Genomic DNA, 15,683 nt, shown 5'->3' with positions numbered 1-15,683 from the left:
TATTGGCTTTTAATTTTGCATTTTTTCTGTTTTTATGATTTTTATTGTATTTTTATCATCTGTTTTAATGGGCTGTGTAAACCTCTGAGAGAGCTTCGGCTATGGGGCATTATACAAATAAACAAAGGTGGCATGGCGAGTGCTGGACTGGGGACCTGCGAGTTCCAGGTTCTAGTTGCCACTTGGCCACGAAGTTCACTGGGTCATCTTGAGCCAGCCACTCACTCCCAGCCTAGAGTATCTCATGGGGTTGTTGCTGTCAGGATAAAGTGGAGTGGAGGAGCACTGTGCCAGCTTCCTGGGGTTCCCCAGGAGTGGGGGTGGGGACGCGAGGGATATAAATGCAATGTGATGATAATAAGAAAGGGATGCTGCTGCTGCAATCTAGTTTTCTACATGCCAGGTGCATGTAAAAATAATTTTATCACAGATTCTTTTTTCTGCCTTATTGCATCCATGGCTGTACCTTGTATCGTAAATCATTAAAGGTGGAATCCCATGCATGTTTAGACAGAAAAAAGCCCTACAGCTCTCAGCAACTCTCAGCATTCTCCAGTCACAGAATGGTAGGACAATTTTCTCTCTAAACATACACAGGACTATGCCTAAATACATTGATTCCTAAAGAATATATTATCTGTGTAGGCATTTGTCGCAATGGGCTTCATTGTGTAAAGCAGCTTGCATAGGAGAAATCTTCACCAACTGAGGTCAGACAACATGATGACTCATTCTTGAGGACTGAATATGGGTAGTTGTTGAAACAAGGGTGGTTTCTGCAATATGAGTTGTGTTGTCTGAACCCAGTTGTTAAGAAGCCATAGCTTGTTAACCTCAACCCATGCAGAGAACCCATTCTTATGTTGGGTCATAAACCCTGGTTGCTCACCATGAATTTTGGCTGGATTCAGGCAACATAATAGCTCACATTTCAAAGAGATTGCATGGTTTGAGCATAACCTACAGTCAGCCCTTCAGTGTGGACCATCACAGTATCCGAACCCAGTTAATATTTGTCAAAGCATCTATCAGGGGCCCATGGTCAACTGGAACAGTCTGATGATGCCTTTTTCTCCTCTGCTTCAGTGGTGAATGGGTGTGCACGCTTTGTCGCAATGTGGAGAAACCGGAGGTAGAGTATGACTGTGAAAACACACGTTTCAACTACAGCAGCACACTGACACAAGCAAGAGCACTCTATGGTCTCGATGACTATGAGCAGAAGGTAGGTCCAGTTACCAGTAGAAGAACGTAGACAAGATCTTCTTTTCTCCAGTATTGTACATTGACTCTTCATTAATTGTACCTGTCTGAAGGAACATTATATGGAATACAAACAAAAAGTAACATGCAGTGGTACTGAATACAAGTCAAGATTAGTTAAGCAGTTTATATTTTGTTATGATTTCCCCATTAGTAAATCGTTCAAGTTTGCTGTTGAAATAACAAAACAGGAATATAGTTTTTACCATGTATAAATATTTAGTTGTCAATCAAATTGTAGAAATAATATGGATTTTAACAATCAATGTGAAAAAGAAACCCATGCTTTCTATCATGGTAACATATGCTTAGTGGAAATTAGTCAAAAGTTGCTGTATTCTATTGTAGGTAGGGCATCTTGGTTTATAGTTGAGGAGGGAGTGGGAAAGTATATAGAGAAATAAAGGATTTATGCAAAAACTCTTAATTGATGCCAGATATCAGCACAGGTATTTGTATTTGTGTAAACCAAAAGTAATTATAAACTCACATTTTACAGAAGTGCGAGAAACTGGTACTTTCTTTGTTGTGCAATAACCTGAGTCTACCATTCCATGAACCAGTCAGCCCCCTGGTAAGTTTTACATAAATGGAAATGATACCTCTGGTAATATTTGCTTTACCTGCACATATTTTTCTTACCCCTTTCAGTCTCTGCTGTGTTTTTTTCAGCAGCTGTAATTACCTGTTGGCAGGCCCTGGCCTGTCTTTTGCCTATTTCAGTGAAATGTTCAGACTTGTCAATTTTCTCCATCATGCAGAAAATAGCCTAATCATAGAACTGAGGCAGTGCTGAGAATTTCTCATACTATATTCTCTAAATTTCTGATCCTATTTTTCCTAAATACAAAATACAGAAGTTGTTAAATAAGAAGCTTTGCATAGTTATAAGAGTGAGTTCAGATGGTAGGTTACTTCCTACCTTACAATGTTCTTTCCCAGGAGTGCCCTCATTCTTATTTTGTGAATATAATCAAAATTATAGTTTCCTTTTTCATATATTTGTGGAGTCATATTCATATCATGTTCTTTTTTTCCCTAAGCAAAACAGTTTTGCTTTTTAAATCTTCTGTTATACAGAGCAGAGGAGTACTGCTGTTTTGTTTAGTTTCAGTTACAATCACATGATTTCATTCCCTTTTAAACTTTAGCTCATTGACCTTGTTTGCATGATTTATAAGTATGCAGGTGTGAACAGGCATGCTGCCGGCTCCCAGTTAGTCTCCTGTTTCTGCTTTGCTAAATAACCCAGGAACTTTTCTGAGTTCTTTGCTGTGCCATCTGAATTCTGAGTTGTTGAGGGGAAAACAGCCCAGAGCTTTAACCTATAACAAAGCCATTCAGATTGCAGGGTAAAAAGCCAGGAACAGGGCATTTCTAGCTTGTAAGCAGGTGATCAGAAGGCAGCACGTAACCAGCCACATGCAAACAATTATGGGTTCTTTAATCATCCATACTGGGTGTCTGCTTTATATGCAAGATGCAGAACATACTTGCCTTAACCTAGGTTTTGAGGTTCAAAGAGATATTGTGATTTATTAAAAATCTTATGCAAATAACATTTGTGATAGGCTCGCCATTATTATCAGATCATCAAAAGGCCCATGGATTTGTCCATAATCCGGAAAAAGCTACAGAAAAAGAACAAATTGCATTATTCCACCTCTGAAGAGCTGGTCGCAGATGTGCGTCTTATGTTTTGGAACTGTGCAACATTCAACTACGTAAGTACTTGTAATTCAGAAAGCAGTACTCTGAAGCATAGAAATATAAAAAAGTGAGTCAGAAGGGGCCTCCCAGGCCATCTAGACTGACCCCCGGTTCCAGCCGGATCCACTCAGGTAATCCCCAACATGTGGTTGTCCAATCCCCCATTCACTGATGGGGCCTCCACCACCTCCCTTGGAAGCCCATTCCAAATTCTAGGGGTTCTAGCTGTCAGGAATTACTTTCTGACATCCAGCTGGAAGCCTGGTTCCTTGAGCTTTGTTCCACTGGAATGCGTCCTGCCCTCCACTGCAGGGAAGAACAGGTCACAGCCCTCCTCCACATGACATCCTCTCACATACCTGTAAGTCACTAAAAGATCCCCTCGGAGTTTCCTTTTCTCCAGGCTGAAAGACCCAGTTCCCTCAATTTCTCATATACCATCCCTCCCAACCTGGCTACCATTCTTGTGATCCTGCCCTGAACCAATTCGAAACTAGCTATGTCTCTTCTATAATGTGGAGCCCAGAAATGGACACAGTACTCCAGTTGTGGGCTCACCATAGTCATGTACCGCAGCATCAACACTTCCCTAGATCTGGAAACCACGCTTCTGGCTATACATCCAAGGGTGCCATTTGCCTTAACCACCACATCACACTGCGGTGTGATAAGATCTTGCACTTATCTGCATTGAATGCCATCCTGTAGTCCCCCACCCACTTCCACAGCCTGTCCAGATCCTTCTGGATCTGGATCACCTGCTCCACAGTTGTGGCCACTGCCCCACTTTGGTATCATCCATGGGTTTAGTCAGCAGACTGGTTATCCCCTCCTCCATGTCAATGATAAAAACGTTGAACAGAATTGGTCCCAGAACTGAGCCCTGGGGAACTCCACTCATCACCGGCTGCCATCCTGATGATTCCTCACTGATAGTCATAAGCACCTTTGGAAAGAATTATGCTGTGATTTTTTTTCTTGCTGTGAAAAATTTTATTGAATATTCTTGATTCTTGAATCTGGCTCCCAAAAATCTTTGTATGATGACTAGAGGTAATTGAAGGTAGCTTCTCATTATTCTGGAGAAGAGATGCTTATGGGACAAACACTTGCTATGTATTTGGAGTGAATATTTTAATTCTGAAAAGTAGAGACTGCAATAATTTGTGATGGAGGTGAAGAAAGACATAAACTTCATAGTGAGTTAGGTTACTCCCTTCGCCCTTTCAAAACAACAGAGCTCTTTATTGTCCAGTGTACATCCAGCAAAGCATAATCAGCAGAGTCACTGAACCCAAACTAGCAATTACCTCCAAGAACCATCCTTCTGAGTACCCCAGGGCCCCACCCCTCTGGAGATAGGCTAGCATCTTGGCTGTATACTACCTCTCTAGTTAGCTAGCCTGCCTCTTCCAAATGCTGCATCATGAAGTCAAGGATCATACCAGGCTTGTCTTGCTCTTGTTCCACATCCCCTCCTGGCATATGCAGACTGTGACTATTTGTAGGGTCTGCCTGAACACCTTGGGAGGGTGGCCTTGGGATCAGCCCTCCTGCCTCTCCCATCTAGAAATTCAGAGGCCCTGCTTCCCAGGACCCCTCCGCCCCACCCCATCCTCTGAAGACTATGAATCTTCCTGGCCTTGAATCATGTGCCAAGAATTTTCATTCCCAACAATCTCTATTTCTCCCTGTGATTTTTAAATTTGTTTTTCTCATTCCTCTCTGTCCCTATCTGCATGACCCTCAGTTTGACATTTGCTATTTCTAACACATAAAGTCCAAAGAGGGACTGACATTTTCCTTGACTATTATTATCTCAAACAATTGACCACATTGACTGATCCTTGAGTATTGCATTGCCTTCTATTTTCTCTTTTTGCTTTCTTGAGACTGAGCATATTGGAAAACCCACCTCTCAGCTTGGGACTTTGGAGGAATATTTGGTTTGTCCTTTGATCCTTGCTGTCCTGAGAGCTGGTGTGGTAGTTAGAGTGCTGCACAGGGGATCTGGGAGACTGAGGTTCTAGTCCCCACTCAGCCATGAAGTGCACTGGGTGAATTTAGACCAGGCAGTGACTCTCAGCCTAACCCACCTGACAGGGTTGTGGTTAGGGTAGACTGGAGTGGAGGACTATGCAAACCCCTTGGGTCCTCACAATAGGAGAATAGACGTGCTATAAATGCCATATTATAACCACCAAAACTGGTTCAGTGGAATGTGATATCTTGCATCTTTAGAGATATTAATCCACTGCTCTAAATTATCTAGAAGCGCGGCTAAACCCAACCTCTTTTTCAGTGTGTGGTTTCTGTTTATGTCTTATGTTGACAGGAATCTATTCTTCCCATAACCACTGTTGATTCATTTATCATTTTGAAAAGACAACATTACTTAATGTATAGTATTCATTATTTTAATATACTGTTTCCATGATCTTATGTCTTACTCTGTGTTGGAACTATTAACTATTTTCTGTTTCACTGTAAATGATATGATTTTGGAAAAAGAAAAACCCTAATGCAATAGGAAAAAAGAAAAACCAAGAGGCTCATAATCCTAGCAACAGGGAGAGCAGGTCCTACTAGATAAACAGTATGATTACAACACATTAAGATCAGCAAATGATTATACTTTCTCTTGTAGCCTGACTCAGAGGTTGCTGAAGCTGGAAGATGTCTGGAAATATTTTTCGAAAGCAAACTAAAAGACATTTATCCAGAGAAGCAGTTCTCCTTGGTGCAACAAAATGACTCCGATTCAGAGGAGGTGGAGCATGAGAATAGCCAGGTGGCTCCCAAAGGATTCCAGTGGCCCACGTACAGACAGGAGTGCATCCAACCAAAGAGAAGGCGACGGCATGCTGTAAGAATAAACGAGTAAAAACACTTGTATGCTAAGTGGCCCCAGAGCTAATGCTTTTAACAGCTATTAATACAGAACGTTGGCAATATGTCTGGGAATGTATGACCAAACTTCAGTAAAATTAAGACGTTGCTTATTTAGGATCTGATTGCTAAGAGTAGTATCTAATGTCAGTCTCATGCAGAGAAGACCGATTTAAATGAATTGGACTAAAGTTAGTTATGACTGATTTAAGTTTCTTTCAGTTCAGTAGGTCTACTCGTAGGCTAGCATTGGCTGTTATCCTAAGATGGCCTTCATGTTCAGTTATTTAAATAGATCAGTGTGAAGAAAGTGAGTCAGTAAATATCTGCTGAACTACCGAATTATTTTGCCAAAGACAACACAGTGTCAAATAATACTTGATAAGACTTCACCTTTTTCTTTCCTTTGTACACAGGAAAGTGAAAAAACTAAAAGACCAATGTTCTGGCCAGCTAAAGGTTTTTCTCAGGTGTGACTTCTGGAGCACTGCTTGGAATGCTGCGAAGAACAAAAAGATCAAAGTAACAGACTGTGTGAAAGGAGACCGAAAATGTCACTTAGATGTTTCATGTGAACTTCACAGTAGTGGTCAACCACCTTCATTACTTAGACCCTTTGGGCTGAGTAGTTTTTTTAAAGTAATGTAATTTTAATTGGTAGTGTCCAAGCTATCTGTTTTGTCTAATGATTTGTATTTACACAAATGTTTTGGTCATATGCAATAGTGATTAATAATAAAAATAGGTCATTTGTTATGCTGTTTTTAAAATTATTCCATATTGTCTCATCACTTTATAGATTGTGGCTAACTGGGAAATATACCATTACAGCACACCAAACACATTCTGCATGTGCTTATACCGAACAAAAAGAATTCCACATTCATCCGAGGAGTGGACTGCAACTCCTAAAATAGGTTAAGTTGCCTCACTAACAAAATGTGGCAAGAGAAAACCTAATCCACTGGAATTCAGTGGATGCCCAGTTTAATTGAGAGTTATTGACTCTCTAGTTATTAGACTGCATAGTTGGGAGAAAGTGAGAGAAATGCATGCGGGAATTATCCTCATTAGTTCCAGAAAAAATGTCTGATGCCTTCTGTTCTCATGATTAGTGACTGGGAGCCAGAAGTGGATTGATGCCACACTCTGGGGGTGAGGGGAGTACCCATCAGACAGTGAGAGTTTGCATTATACCTGTCTTCAGTCCCTTGTCCAGCAGTACTGAACATGGGATGTGTGTATGTATCAAAAAGAAAGCCAACCGGCAGCCAGTACAATCCATAGGCTTGTTATTAGAAGGAGAAGTTCCTGTAGTGCATTATTCTTGCTTTTTGGGGCCTTTTTTCTTCCTCCTACTGTTTACAACCTAGTAAAGTGTCAGATTTAATCCCACATGTGCAATCTATATAGTTCATGATGTAACATGCAATTGTTTCAGTTTATATAATGCCTCTTCTTATCCCTCATGCCTTGTCTGATCGTACACTGCTCCATTAAGCCTCATCCATGACCCAGCTCAGCATTCCTTAGCCTCATTCCCAATCCCAAATGAGATATTCAAAGTATCCAGTCAATGTGGATTGGGTGTGATTGCAGATGTAATAGGGTAGCCTTTTTATGTTTCTTGACTTTCATCTGACTCTTTAAATTAAGAGTTACTTTAAGTCCTCAAAAGGGTAGCAGTTCCCAATTATACTAGACTTACTGTAAATGAAAAGAGCTTTCAGCACAGTGAAATTTACTGAATATGGTATCCATGGATGTTATAATAGAGAATAGAGAGTTTAGAGGATTATTAGGAAGACTGAAATATTTCTTCCAGTTGCCAATGTTAATATTGTTCAACGTAACTGCTGTAGAAAAACGTTGTTTCTTTTCATATTGTATAATAAACCAGTCACTGAAAAAAGAATGTAAACTGTTAGCTAAGTTCTTTCTCTGCCAATGTTCTTGGCTAATGTTCCATACATAATTAGCTAAGTGCCTGTTGAAATGTCAGGCTGCTCATAATGTCAAGTCTTGCACTCTTATCTTCTTGTCCAGCCTTCTGTAATATCATTGGCTGATTTGCCTTGATACCATAACCTTAGTTGCTCAGAAGTCTCACAGGACCTTGCAAGCCTTGAGCTAGATAGCAGCCTTGATTACACAGTCCAGGTCTGTGGGCATCTAAATCATACAAACATTATGCATTATTGTGTTTATACTACAGATTTTCAAAATGACATACTCTGGGTGCAGATCAACTGAGTTGTCTGATAGTCTTGCAAAAGCTCTGCATTTGCTTTGGAACAGTGAGAAGATGAGAACCATTGACCCAATGTCTTCTCCTGAGCTGCAGAGCCCAGCCAGCTTCCTGGCAATTGTTGGCAATGAAGCAGGCTGAGTAACAACCAGAATGCAAGTCTCCAGTCTCACAGTGACTGACAAAAGGAAAAGCATATTATCTTACTTACCTGGCTTCAATGTCATACCTACTTCATCACAGTGATTGTGACAAATAAGTCTTACTTCCAGCATGACTGTACCTTCAGGGAGCCATCTGGAAAAGGTTTTCTAGGTAGTAAAGACATTACATCTAGATCCTGGAAAAGATTTATTAGAATTCTCAGAGACCTGCTGTGACAACTTTGCAAAATATTTTCAGGATAAAATCTCCCATGTACACTCTGACTTTGATGCAGGTGTCTAAAGCATCACCTCTAGTCTAGTTATGTGAGATTGATTTCAATTAATGAGTCCTGAGGATGTGAAGAAGATGCTTGGAGAGGTTTGGCCAACCAGCTGTAATCCTCACCTATGCTGACTGCTTATGCTGAACCCTAGAGGGATGAGTGGATAGGGCTAAGAAGATGATTGATGACTTTTTGGGAGAGTGGTTGGTCCCAGTTGATTTGAAAAGGTGGTTGTGGTACTGCTGCTTAAGAAACACTAGCTTGGCCCTGATAACTATCCTCCAGTTGCAAATATCCTTTTTTTGTGGTTCAGCTCCAGGTGATTGTGGCTGAAATGGATTTTAATCTTGTTTTAGGCTAGGTGATAGTTGAACACTCTTGTTTGTCTGGATGAGTAATCTCTGTTGCAAGACAGAGTGGGATATGTGGCCCTGTCGATTCTGGAGACTGTTGTCGGACTTTCAGGGACTCATTACTGTGAGTCCCTGACAGTTGGAAAACCCTCTGAGAAAATGGGATGAAGTGAATGCAGGGCCTTATGGAAGGTGGGTGTGAGTACCACTAGTGCTGGCATCCTATTTGCTGTTCCAATCTGCTACCTCTGTAAGAGTGTTTGAAAACAGCAACTGAATAATATTTGTATATTTTTTGCATGGGAAGTTATATGTAAATTTGGTGACTGAGAAGCAAATGGAGGAGGAATTCTTAATAAAGTAATGGCTGAAGTAAATGGAGGGGAAATTTGGGTACCCACACTGATGGAGCAGTCACTGCAGGTACAAACATTTCTTCTACAGCTACTTCCCAGCCATAGCATTAAAAAACACTACCCTAATTTCACATGTGTAAGTCTGTGAAAAAGAAAAAAAAATGTGGCAAACAAAAAGGGATAGCAACCAGAGCAGGTAAAGGGAGATAAGATGGGTTCTCTCCTGAAGGACAATGGTATACCACTGAAGGACCGAGGATGACAGAGTGGAAGAGCAAACCAAATGCTTTCAGTTCTTTGTTGAAAGCATCATGGATTGGTCTACAGAGAGCCCACACTATGGCTTATTTGCAATGATGGCTTAACGTGTTGTGCAAACTCACCTTTGTCATCTGAGTAAGGTGAAGGTGAACTCTTGCCTGGATGTACTAATCGGCTGGATGAGGGTTAATAAATTAAGCAGAATCCTGAGACGATGGAAGCACCAGGATAAGTGGCATTCAGGTCAGGTCAGTACTTAGGCTGTTCTGGATGAGGTTGAGTTATCCTCAACAAGAACACAATTTAGATGAAAGCCTTGGTGGGACTGAGTCCCTTTTACAAGCTTTGGCTGGTTAACCAACTAAGGCTTTTCCTGGCCAGGGATAGCTTGGCTACAATGATCCATGCTGTGGTAACCTCCTGAGTGGATTCCTGTAGGGTTGCCTTAAAACACGACTTGGGAATCAATTGATTCAGAGTTTGGCTATGAAAATTCTCACAGGTTTAGCTAGGTGGAGCCATAGTACACAAATACTTAAACAATTACATTGCTTCCAAACGTAGTTTTACATGATAGTGCTTAAGTCCTAAATGGCTTGGGACATAAGTACCCGAAGAAGGTCTTCTCCTATATCATCCAGCCCATGCATTTAGGAGAATAAGGCCCTTTTCCAAGTCCCATTGGAAATTGGCCATGCTATAGATAGCATCCAGACATTTCTCTCTCTGGCTCCTTGAGATAAGTCTGTGAGCCCACTTACCAGTGGAATCCACTGTTTCCCAGAGTTCACCTGGAGTTCACCCTCTGCATGTTCACTGAATGTGGCAGGAATCATCCTCTTATAGATTTACTGATCCATTAAATTTTGACCCGACTCTATGAACGTCTACATCTGATATGACATTGAGCTGCTGTAGAGATAACACAGTATCAGAAAGAACCCTTGACTAAACAAGCGAGAATCTTGAGGCCTTGTGATGCTTACATTTGGTTTCCTATTTCCCACATCTTTACCTTGAATGAAAAAGTAGTGTGGTCAAGGATGCCACTGAACGTAAACAGCACTGAGTTTAATGGGGTTTATTCAAAGGTAGGTGTGTAGAGGATTACAGTATAGCTTCTGTACAAAAGAGGCTATTGTAGCAATCAAGTGTAAACCAAGATTATCTAGTGTGACATACAAATTAGTATAAAGAGAAAATAACAAAGAGAATATGAATATTAAACCAAAATGTCCTCCTATCACATAATTAATTGTAGGTGTACCCTTCCACAATTTTCTGTATGGATTTCCAAATTATTGGCTCTTTTGTGTGTCCTGCAGGCTGGTTGCTTCTTTCTGATTGCATTGTCAGAGTTCTTGTTGAAAAACAAATAATCTACTCCCTGTTCCTCTTGCACGTGCCAGCTAAGGTCATGGTATGGAAGTTGCAGTCATTTTTTATGTAATTTAGGCACAACCTTATGGCTCCTGGACACTGTGTGAGGAGCCAAAGGATAGTTTGGATTCCTAACTTAAAGACAGCTGGGAACTGGAGCGCCAATCATTCTCCCACCACTCATGGTAGGGATTGGGCTCATTCTTCCCTCAGAAGAAGCGCGCGTGCGCGCACACACACACACTGCTAGACCCTCACCCCAAATTTTCATTTCATTTTTGATGTGGGGCAGAGTGGAAGGGGAAATTGATAGGGACTTTAGGAGTGGAGTGGTTTACGGAAGAGTAGCATTGCTACTACATACTATGGGAATGTTCTATTTATATCATTTCTATATTGCCCAAAAGTTGAAGCTCCCTGGTAGGTGTACAACCATAGAATATAAACTATAAATAACAATAAAAACATACACTTTCACTAGAGTTTTAACTACAACTTTTAAATGACTCAAAGTGAAAAAGGGTCATACAACTAAGCCTGTTAAAGTAGTGGACACCACCACTACTCCATGTGTGATTTGTACAGAGTTAATGCCTCTGTATAGCAGGCAGTCTTAACTTGGCACCAAAAAGATGGCAGAGTACTGCCAGGCAGGTCTCAGGTCTCATTCCACAATTTTGGGGCTACCACAGGGAAGACCCTCTGCCTTGTTGCCACCAACCAAGCCTTCTTTGGCATTTGGAATAATGGCCAGGTAGGTTGTGACTGGGAGTGGAGTTCCATCGAGTATTGCAGCCCAAAGCTGCATAGGGTTTATGGGTTAAACTCTGTACCTTGAATTATGCTCAGAGGAATGTAGGCAGGCAATGCAACCAGGCAAGAACTGGTGTTACATGTCCAGACCTTCTGTAACTGGTTATTACAGAAGCTGCAGCTTCTGAAGTCTTCAAGGGCAGTCCCACAAAGAGTCTTTTTCAGCAGGCTAGTTTAAAGATTCCTGGAGCATAGATTCCTGAAACCATGTCTCAACAGGGGCATAGCTGGGTCACCACCTGAAAGGCACTCTATGCCACTGAGGTAACTGGAGCCTCAGGTGATTGGAAAAGCTCAAGAAGAAATCCCAAGCTATGGACCTCTTCTTGCAAGGAACATGCAACCCTATCTAGAGCAGGTGGAACACCCTCCATCCAGTCAGAGAAACCACCCACAAACAGCATCTCAGTCTTGCCAGCTTCAGTTTGTTAGCTCTCATCCAGTCCATTGCCATACCCAGGTACTCATTAACATATCCACAGCCTCACCTACTGGAGCTGAAAAGAAGAAATAGAGTTGTGTGTCATAAGCATACCAATTATCAAGCTACTCCAAAACTCCGGATGACCCCGTTCAGCTGTCTCATCTAAATGTTGAGATGGTGGGCAAGACTGAAATGTTGAGATGGTGGGCAAGACTGATTCCTGGGAAATTCCATACAGGACAATCCATTTCAGTAGATTGTGCAGTATTTCCCAAGCACAACATTGGGGTTACTGGCCACTGCAGTCCAGTACCCCCAGATCAGACTGTTGTTCCATAAGGATACTATAGCTGATGGTATCAAAAATTGCCAAGAAGACTTGGTCTTACCTTGATGAGCACCTTACCCCGTATGTCCTTCTCTGATGCCCATGTTTTGATGGAGCATTACTGAGGGTGCCACATGTTCCTGAGGTTTGCCTTATGAGCACTAGTAAGAGATCATTTAGTTTAGCAGTGTCCACCCTCTGGAACAATTTTCCAATTGATATTAAACAGGGCCCCACATGTCTGACTTTTAGACATATTCTTGAAGCTCATCTTTTTATATAGCTTTTCTGTGATGTGCAGTCCAGCCAGCCATAGTTTCCAGCACACAGTAGAGTGCGTGGCTTACTGCAGTTTTATTTTATATTGTGTTGTTCTCTTGTTATATTTTATTGTTCTAATTCCATTGCATTTTATATTCACCGCATTGATACTTCTGTGAAAAGAGGTATGTACATTTGAGTAATAATAAATCTGATGTTGAAAAGAAGAGTATATCTTAGATATATTGAATACCCAAACCATCTAAATTATTCCCAAAAAGTTAACTAGGTTATGCTGTTGCAGCAAAACCAACATAGTCTTGTATTAGCTTAAAATATTTAGAAATGTATACAGTAATAAATGTTTAAGTCTTTAAGGTGCTCAAAGACTCCTAATTATGTTTCCTCAAAAGCAAGTCCCTCCAGGTTCAGCAGGATTTAGTATAAAACCACTAGGATGGACATCTTACAATTCATGATATCCATGTCTCCTCTGTAGCAAGTCCCACTGAGCTCAATGAGACCTACTCCCACCTAAGGATGCATCTTACAACTTTTTAGCTCAAAACAAACTAGCACCTTGAATTGTGCCAAGAAATTCATAGGAATACTCTAATGCAGTTACTAGATCATTTATGAACTATGTATTTGGCAGCTCACCTGTTCAGACCTATTCCTTTTATGAAACAGGCTGTTGTGTTTGCAGCAACTGAAGCTTCCAGATTGTCCTGAAGGGCATGCTGGGTCATGTGTGGTCATAGACGCAAATCACTGCAAGCAACATGGAATGTTTGTTTTGTGATTCATCCATGTGCATCTGCAATAATGATTGTTTCTAAGCGTATTTGATCAGTAAGATGAAGTATTCTGCTTACTTCTCTAAAGTTCGGCATCAACTTGGTTAGAAAAACCAACACATTAATGTGAGAATTACTTTTAAAAAGTAAGCTTTTTAAAAGGTCTGTGGCAAAAGAGAGCATGTGCAAACAAGATAGTGAGCATTTCTAATAAACCAAAGGTGCTCCCCACACCCTCGCTCACCATTTTTTAAAAATCAGCAGGAGATACTTAATGCTTTAAAATGTGTTTGTCTTTACTTTGGACGTATCCCCACCTGTGAAATAACACTGACGTCATTAAACTGTCTTATAAAAGCAAAATGCCAACTCAACTACAGTGAGCAACAGTTGGTATAAAAACCATCCTGACCACGTAAACATTTAACTTTAGAGAAACCATTTGTCTATGCACCAGTATATGCCAACATCACCTTTAAAACTGTCAGGTAGCGTTGGGGTACTAACAATGTTTGTAGGTTTTTGCCGTTTCTGTGGTGACTTGATTTAGGACATACTTAAGCATCTACTCAGTGAGTTAGGCTTGCTTTTTATTATCTGAAGTATCAGATGGGCTTTACTGAGTTCTACTCTTGCAGGTGAGGGTGATGCTATTAAGACATCAGGATTCTCATCAAGACCAGTGTGCCACCATATTAAGTTAGTCTTCCCCAATTAATTATCCTCCAAAAGTTTTGGACTAAAACTCCCAACATCTGTGACTACTGTCCATTCTGAATGGAGATGATGGAAGCTGAAGCATCTGGAAGGCACCAAGTTGGGACAGGATGGCTTATGCGATGGCTTGCATATCTTTGCAACTAGGGCAGTCATCACTTTTTCTTCCTAAGTCATCTGGGATCTGAAGGTACAGAGCAGGGTTAGGGGTTTCTAACAGAAAATTGTTTGCACAGTATCCAACAATGTTATGTAACAAATTCAAGAGTGCTAGTAGAGCTCCACCAAATAGCTTCCATTGAAAAAGCGATTGTCCAATATATTTGTGCACAAGTATAATGTACCGCCATTTTCAGAAATGAAGCTTTAGCTGGATTCTCTTCTTGCACATAGTTTACAACCTAGTGTCAGTTATTGCAACGTCATCTGCACTAATGGAATGGCAGAGCTGCATACTCCCCTATATTTCCATAGGATAATTTTCCAGTGATCTTTTTGGTAGAATCTACAATTGAACTGCTATAAACTGATAAAAGCTCAGGTGTGATCTGGGTTACATGTCCCAGGAATCAGAACGGATCCCTTAGGAATACAGAATTTGGTGAAGCCACTCACTAACACTGGCCAGGTTTTTATTGCCCCTGAAAGGTAACAGGCAACAGCAAGAATGTTTTCTGAAATCTTATACAGTGGTGCCTTGGCTCACAAACTTAATCCGCTCCACGACTCTGGTTGTGACCCAAGTCAAATTTCCCCATAAGGTTTAATGTAAATAAGGTTAATCTGTTCTGTTAGTATTTTTTTAAATCAGAAAAAATTGAAACGAAGTGACAAAGAACAACAAAGTAACAAAGTACGGTACAGTACAGTGGAGAACCCTGACCTAAGTAGGGGGGAGGTTATTGTTTTGAGGGAGAGCCCTCCTCCATAAGGACATCGGGGAGATCCCTTTCAGGGGTTTCCTCTCGTTTTTGTCTCTTAGCTACAAGGTCAATTTTGGTGAAAAATCAGTCTATAATCACTTGTTTTTTCCTGTGCTGCATAACCTTCCGGAAATGAGAGACCACGTTATCATTCATCAGATTCAACACTCTGTTACAGTTATGTTGGGGTGGTGCTTCTCAAAGAAATCCTGGCATGGGCGTGCTCCTGCAGGAAAGTCGGACGCATTCTTGGCCATCTCCCCCCCCCCCCCACAACCAGCACGATCGTGGCCATCTCCCCACCCCACCCCCAAGCGAGGAGAGGGCCGCGATCGCAGTTGTGTTCGTGCAGGGAAGACGTGTGTGATCACAGGGACGCTCCTGCAGGAAAGACGGGCACAGCACAGTTGCAATCACGCACGTCTTCCCTGCATGAACACGACTGCGATCACTTGGCAGGGGGGAAGATGGCCGCGATTGTGCTGGTTGGGGTGGGGGGAGATGGCTGAGATTGCACCTGTCTTTCCTGC

The 15,683-nt window shown here is 41.4% G+C and overlaps 1 protein-coding gene across 1 annotated transcript in view; it reads left to right on the top strand.

Annotated features, from left to right (window-relative positions):
• The window catches only part of TRIM66 (tripartite motif containing 66), a 48,068-nt gene extending 41,730 nt beyond the window's left edge, over nt 1-6,338 (top strand). Inside the window, exons 15-19 of the mRNA XM_044426100.1 lie at nt 1,087-1,225; nt 1,763-1,837; nt 2,835-2,987; nt 5,621-5,839; nt 6,279-6,338. Coding sequence (XP_044282035.1) covers nt 1,087-1,225; nt 1,763-1,837; nt 2,835-2,987; nt 5,621-5,839; nt 6,279-6,338 — 646 coding nt within the window. The remainder of the gene's footprint in view (nt 1-1,086; nt 1,226-1,762; nt 1,838-2,834; nt 2,988-5,620; nt 5,840-6,278) is intronic.
• The last annotated feature ends 9,345 nt before the right edge of the window (nt 6,339-15,683 follow it).

The sequence above is a fragment of the Varanus komodoensis genome, unplaced genomic scaffold, assembly GCF_004798865.1.
Source record: "Varanus komodoensis strain SLA01 unplaced genomic scaffold, ASM479886v1 scaffold16, whole genome shotgun sequence".
Taxonomy (NCBI): Eukaryota; Metazoa; Chordata; class Lepidosauria; order Squamata; family Varanidae; genus Varanus; species Varanus komodoensis.
Note: the sequence above shows the minus strand (reverse complement) of the source record. Positions and strands in the feature narration are given on the sequence as shown.